The 6,160-nt window shown below is 54.4% G+C and overlaps 3 protein-coding genes across 3 annotated transcripts; 2 read left to right on the top strand and 1 right to left on the bottom strand.

The window, feature by feature from the left end:
* Positions 1-750: 750 nt before the first annotated feature.
* On the top strand, positions 751-2,826 carry TGAM01_v201906 (amino acid permease; the record flags this gene model as incomplete). Its single annotated transcript, XM_024548873.1, has 7 exons — positions 751-853; positions 903-990; positions 1,067-1,146; positions 1,235-1,371; positions 1,468-1,792; positions 1,843-1,900; positions 2,088-2,826. 7 exons carry the CDS (start codon positions 751-753, stop codon positions 2,824-2,826), a joined length of 1,530 nt encoding a protein of 509 aa, XP_024406276.1.
* A 269-nt stretch (positions 2,827-3,095) lies between these two features.
* On the bottom strand, positions 3,096-4,917 carry TGAM01_v201905 (hypothetical protein; the record flags this gene model as incomplete). The annotated part of the gene is made up of 3 exons (XM_018811062.1): positions 3,096-3,127; positions 3,197-4,549; positions 4,623-4,917. The coding sequence occupies 3 exons, from the start codon at positions 4,915-4,917 to the stop codon at positions 3,096-3,098; spliced, it is 1,680 nt and encodes a 559-aa protein (XP_018655725.1).
* Positions 4,918-5,531: 614 nt separating this feature from the next.
* TGAM01_v201904 (hypothetical protein) lies at positions 5,532-6,056 on the top strand (the record flags this gene model as incomplete). Its single annotated transcript, XM_018811063.1, has 1 exon — positions 5,532-6,056. One exon carries the CDS (start codon positions 5,532-5,534, stop codon positions 6,054-6,056), a length of 525 nt encoding a protein of 174 aa, XP_018655726.1.
* Between the last annotated feature and the right edge of the window lie 104 nt (positions 6,057-6,160).

Genomic DNA, 6,160 nt, shown 5'->3' with positions numbered 1-6,160 from the left:
ACCAGATACTGCAAAGACAACGAGCTGGGCGACTGGAAACGCGTAATCAACGAGAAATGACGATGCGCGGCCAGCACAGAAACACTGCGCTTCACTACGGCGAGAGAGCGCAAACGGATTGAGCCCCAACTTCTACCGAGATGACATTCCCCTACACCCTGGGTGAATAAATCGTAGTCACAAGACAAGTCTGCAGAGTAGTATTGGAGACAAGATTGTTGGCTGCGGAAATAACATGCGCGGAGAGCAACACATATTTTGCCCATGCTAAGAAGCTTTACTTGATCTAGCCACACAGGTAAAATAATCTAGCAAAAGGCTGCTAGGTCAAAGCTTAAGAGGACTGCGGTTTTGCGTAGCCTATAGCTGCCCAAACTAGTCTAGCCAGACCCAAAACTGGCCGTAGTGAGGCTGAAACCCAGATCTTCCCTACCCCAGACAAAAGAGCCGGGGAAGAGATACGAAAGTGTCATTCTATTCAACGCCAACAAGAAGTCCAAGACATGGCCGAGTCGTGGCCAACTGGACATTATGGAACAAACTACAAGTACTTGTTCGACGGTTAAATACCCAGAGTGGTCGCTTTCCTCGTTTGCCCCCATCGTTCACCATTGTCGAACGAGATCCGCCTATAGACGTTTCCGCCAGAGGAACTTCTCACCGGGCGGCCAGGGAGACTATAAACGCCAAATACCAGAAACGCAATTGTCGGCGGCTACTCTTCTGCCGCAACAGAGAAAGACACACACGATGGAAGATCCGCACACGGCCCAGAGCATGCGCAGGCAGTTCGGCACCTGGGACGCCTGTGCCCTAGGGGTCATGACTGGCAGCGCCTGGCCTCTATTTGGTGGTATTATTGTACGTGGACTGACCGACACTCCTCGAAATTAATTCCCAAGGCCCAAAGGTGGTGATGCTGACTTTCTTTTGCGCCGCGCAGGAAACGTCGTTGTATAACGGAGGCCCACCCGGCGTGATCTACGAGCTGTAAGTATCAATGAGCAACCTCACCTGACGCTGGACCCTCACTCGTCTTCGACATGAGCGCTGACGGACATTACAGAGTCGCCGTCTGCTTAGTCTATTTCAGCATCACTGCGTGCGTTGCTGAACTGGCCTCAGCCATGCCTACCTCTGCTGGAGGTGAGTCGATTACGGTTTCCGTCATGAATGTGCAGAGCTCAAGAGTCTGGCAACGGGAGCCACTGACGATCAACCAACTGAAATATAGTATACTATTGGGCCACGGTGACGGGAGGGCGCAAATGGGGCCGAGTCCTCGGTTTCTATGCTGGCTGGTACAACGCCTTCGCTTACATTTTTGCCACGGTCGCGACCTCGTCCATTTCTGCCGTCCAATTAGTGCAGGTAAGAGAAACAAGAAAGCAAGTGCAGACTCGTCAGGAAACTTGCGGATCAACAAAAAGAGCGATTGATACGGCTGACACGCTGTGGTGTAATTAGATGTACGCCTTGTTTCGTCCAGACTATGTATCCCAACCCTGGCACGTCCTCCTTGCGTATTTTGGCTGTTCCTGGATTAGCTGCGCCATTGTCATATTCGGCCACCGTTTCATGGCTAGAATCAACGACGTCGGCCTGGTGCTCATCTTGGCCGGTGTCCTTGTCACCATCGTCGTCTGCTGCGTCATGCCAGCCGTCCACGGGGCCGGATACAGCAGCAATCGTTCCGTGTGGGTTGAATGGGAGAATGATACAGGCTACGAGAGCAACGGCCTGGTGTTTCTGATGGGCATGCTGAATGGGGCCTTTGCTTTTGGCGTTCCAGGTACGGGGGGATGGGTGCCCCATGAGTTTCCTTACACTTCTAACTGGAAGGTCCGAGGACTGACGTGAAGATAGATTGCATTTCTCACATAGCTGAAGAAGCAACAAAGTATGTTCCCGAAAGGCCTCTTTGGACCCTATCCCGCTGACTGGCCTCTAGTCCGTCGAGAGTTTTGCCCACGGCTATTTTTGCCCAGCTTATCATTGGGTTCATCTCGTCAGAAAGCCCCCTTTCCACTTCCCACCATTTGGCGAATCATTGGCTGAATGCATTACTCACCGGTATATTTCGGCAGGACATTCGCCTACCTCATCGCGATATTTTATGCCGCTAAGGATGTCGGAGCGGTAGCTGCAATGGCATATCTATTTCCCATCTCGCCCATATACCAGCAAGCCACCCAATCTGTAGGCGGAACACTCGGACTGTCGTTGCTCATCTTCCTGCCATCCTTTTGGGCCATTGTGGGCGGCTATGTCACCGCCGGGCGCGTGGTCTGGACGCTGGGCAGGGGCAACGCGGTGCCTTTCGCCGGTACACTCGGTCGCATCTCGCCGACTCTTCACAATCCAGTCAACGCCGCCCTCTGCGTGGCGGTCTTGAATACGCTCATTGGACTTATTTACCTGGGATCAAAAACGGCGCTCAGCGCCTTTGCAACTTCGGTGGTGTGCCTGAACCTGTTGGCGTATCTGGCTGCCATGCTTCCGCATTTGCTTTCCGGCCGTCAGGGACTGTTGCCGGGCGTCTTTTGGATGAGAGGCTGGGTAGGGGCTACTGTGTACGGGGTGGCATGTGCCTTCATCGGCTTCTTCCTTGTCATTTTTAATTTTCCCTATTCGCAGCCGGTGACTGCGGGCTCCATGAACTACACCAGCGCGGTGCTGGTAGGTCTATCAATCGTCATCACGGCCTGCTGGATCTGGAAGCGGCGGCAGGGATACGTGGTTTCCGAAGCTTTCGTGGAGGAGCCATCTCTCGTCAACGAGTGGGAAGAGCAGCATGGAGAAAACCGAGATAAAGAACAGGCTTGATCATACAGACGCGGATACTGCCGCATTCAGTCACTGCTTCCACCGCCACCAACGACCAATGCTGCCGCTCAGGGAAACATGGCCGTTTGGGACTACATTAGATGAGGTAGTGCCGGACAAGAAACTGTTGAGACACTAGTTCTAATTCATCGCAGCCTTGCTCCCTTCGTCGAGCGGGCAAAATCTCCTGTGTATCACTCTTGTGCACCGCCACACCGCATGACCACGTTCACAGAAGCAAGGTTTTCCCTTGCACCCCTAACGTTACATTAGTAAAGTGACAGGTCCATGTTCTTCTGCACTGCATGATGTTAGCAGCCATGAGCAGTCTCACGGGCAGAGCAAGGGCAGGGAACCATGGAGGACGTACACATGAAATCGTGCCATTGGGCGTAATCCTCTGCTGACTTGAGGGCATCGTTATGCTGCCAGAGTTCAAACAGGAACAACTTGGCCGACGGAACGTTGCCCATGCGGTACAGCTGCCGCATGTTCCCCAACCAATCCATGATGAACATCCTATCAGAAGCGGTGGTGGCCGAGCAGCCAATGATAAAGACGGGATGCAACGAGGCAACGCCCGGGGTGGAGCCTTTGGTCAAGTTTAACGACTTCAGGCACTTGATACCAGCTTCCACCTGGTTTTGGACTTCAGGGTCCGACGGCGACTTGTTGAGAACGCGCTGGTAGATTTCAAGAAGCGCCGTGTGGTGGCAAGCCTTGTTTAATAGACGGAACTCCGCACCGTGCTCATCTCTGACTGACTGTGGGAGGGAAGGGTCCAATTTGTTGACTGGAGCCTTGGCCATGTTCTCAAGTTGCGAGACGAGGCGCTGACCGCGACGAAGCAGCATGCAGCGCAGATCCCAAATGCAGTGTGAGTCAGCGGAACCGGAACTCTGTAATTCAAGGGTTCGTATGGCCCGCATCTCCACTGCCATGTCGTTGATGTCCCTGAAGATTGGAACCAAGTCTGTAGAAAACCCGTCGAACACGTCAATGTAGTGGAATGGCTTGCTTGGCTCTCCATTCGAGCCAGTGTCCATGACGAAATTCGACTGGTCAGGGTTCGCAGTGGAAAACCCCACTGTTCGGAGCGATCGACACCATCGCCAAAGGAACGAGGTCGTTTCCGACAGCGACCGCTGGGTGGCGACGGCATCTGACTGGACAGCGTCGAGGGAAGCGGCCGCGCCGTTGAGGTGTAGCTTCCACGCCCCAAAATCTTGACCCCCAGCCAGGATATCCGCGAGACACAGGACTAGGCACGCGGCGGCGGCCACGTCCCCCCTGATGGGCGCCGGATGCCGGAGCACCTGCTGCAGTTCACGTATGCACTTCAAGTACAGTTGCGCACGCTGCGCCGCGTCGCTCCCGGGGGACGCGCGGTGGATCGTCGTGCACAGGACGATGGCGCTGAGGACGGCGCCCCCATATGTCCGATCCAAGGCCAGAGGCAAAAAGGTTCGGCAAAACTTGTCGTGTTGAGTTGGGCTGAGAGAAAAGCACGGGGTGAGATGGTAGGCAAAGTGGTGGATGAGGGAGCGGTCGCCCTCGGACAGCTGGCACAGCACATCGGGCTGCACAATGGCGGCAAGGCTGACAGGCGAGGATCCGGAGGCAGTACCAGCAGTGCTGGATCGATTGGAGACTCCCGCATCGGCGGCGTGCTCTGCACCAGTGGAAAACGCGGTTGCGCTGTACACAAAAGAGCGGCGGGACTCTTTGGCATGTTCCACGACGTTAGCCACGCTGAAAGAAGTTGGAGGGGGCTGATGGATGAACCGTCCACTCACCGGGGACAGATGAGTCTTCCCACTCGGCTGGAGTGGCTGAGACGGCCTCGTTGGCCGCCAAGACTCCAAAGGAGGATTTGGCAAACGGGCGCCCTCCCCAGGAGAGTGGCTTGTGGTATGAGCACGCTTTCCTCGTGGCCACGCATCTGCCGCACGAAGGGCGCCGCTCGTCGCATTTCCGATGGACGCGGCGGCACTCACCGCAGCCGCCGCGAGATCGTAGATTCGTCGTCGTGGTCCTCGCGGTCCACGCGGTGCCGGCGTTGCCAGGGACGGGACTCGTCGAAGCGTTCATTGTCGTTGCTTGTAACGCGCTGCGTATGGACGGTTAAGGAAGGTGTAGGAGATTGATTGGAGTCAGGTCTGCATCTCGGGGCTTATATTGGCTTACGTGCTGGTGCAATCAGTTGAAGAACTTTCCTGAGGACTGCTAAGCCTTGGCTTTCGAACCCTCCGGTTATCTACTATCTAGTAGTGCCTACTTGGACCCTTACACGGGTTACATGTAGTTCCCCGGGTGCATGTCCAGTAGCCTCTACTTTCCAAATCGGGCAAGGTCCATGATGGCCGCCGATGCTAGTTTGTGGGCTAGCGGGGCGGGAGAGGAGCGTCTCGCGGCGCTGACATTTCACCGGAGGCCATTGCCGTCAAGTATCGAGGTCGAGGTTTGTCAACCGCAGAATAATTCACTCGCCGTCTTCCGATCCCCTATGAGGCTACTGCTGAGCACGGGGCTAAAATAAGCAGCTCCTTTTCAATAAGTTTTCAAATGAGCACGCCTTTATATTTATATATATATATATATATATATATATATATGTATATATTCCTGATTGCAGTTCATATCAGTAAGCATCCTCAGCGGCAGGCCTTCCGGTCATCTTGGAACCTCTACATCAGTCAAAGACCATGGATGCGAACGCTACCACTACTGTGTCCTCATTCCTGGGCAAAGTCGTGGAAATCTGCATAGTCACCGCGGACTGCGAAAAAGTCATCAGCAACCTCGAAAGGCTCGGTATCGGTCCTTTTGAAAAGTACGCGTTTGATGGCCAAACCGTCACCAACCGCCAGTTCCGCGGCAAGCCTTCGGACTTTGAGCTCGTGGTTGCGTTTGCTACGCACGAAGATATGGTCTGGGAGATCATGCAGCCAACATCTGGGCCGTCCATCATGCGCGAGTTTCTGGACACGCGCGGAGAAGGCATTCATCACGTAGCCTTTGAATGCCACCATGTACCCCAGCAGCAGCGGAGGAAGGAGTTTGAAAGCCGTGGGTATGACCTAGTTCAAACCGGGATCTGGCATGGCAAGAAAGGGACCTGCGAGTTTATGTTCTTCGACACGGACGGGGCTATAGGGACGTGCTTCGAGTCATACACGTTCTCGGACGATTGGGAAGCTCCAGAGCAGGCAAGCAGGACAAGGACCTGAGTCGATGGCAATGACTTGGTGATGGACTATAGTACGATGTAGCTATAACGATGTCACAAGCAAATACACGGATGAGATTGAAGGAAGCTACATCACAGCTAGAC

This window comes from Trichoderma gamsii, assembly GCF_001481775.2.
Source record: "Trichoderma gamsii strain T6085 chromosome Unknown Scaffold_5.2, whole genome shotgun sequence".
Lineage (NCBI taxonomy): Eukaryota > Fungi > Ascomycota > Sordariomycetes > Hypocreales > Hypocreaceae > Trichoderma > Trichoderma gamsii.
This window is presented reverse-complemented; position numbering and strand designations above follow the sequence as displayed.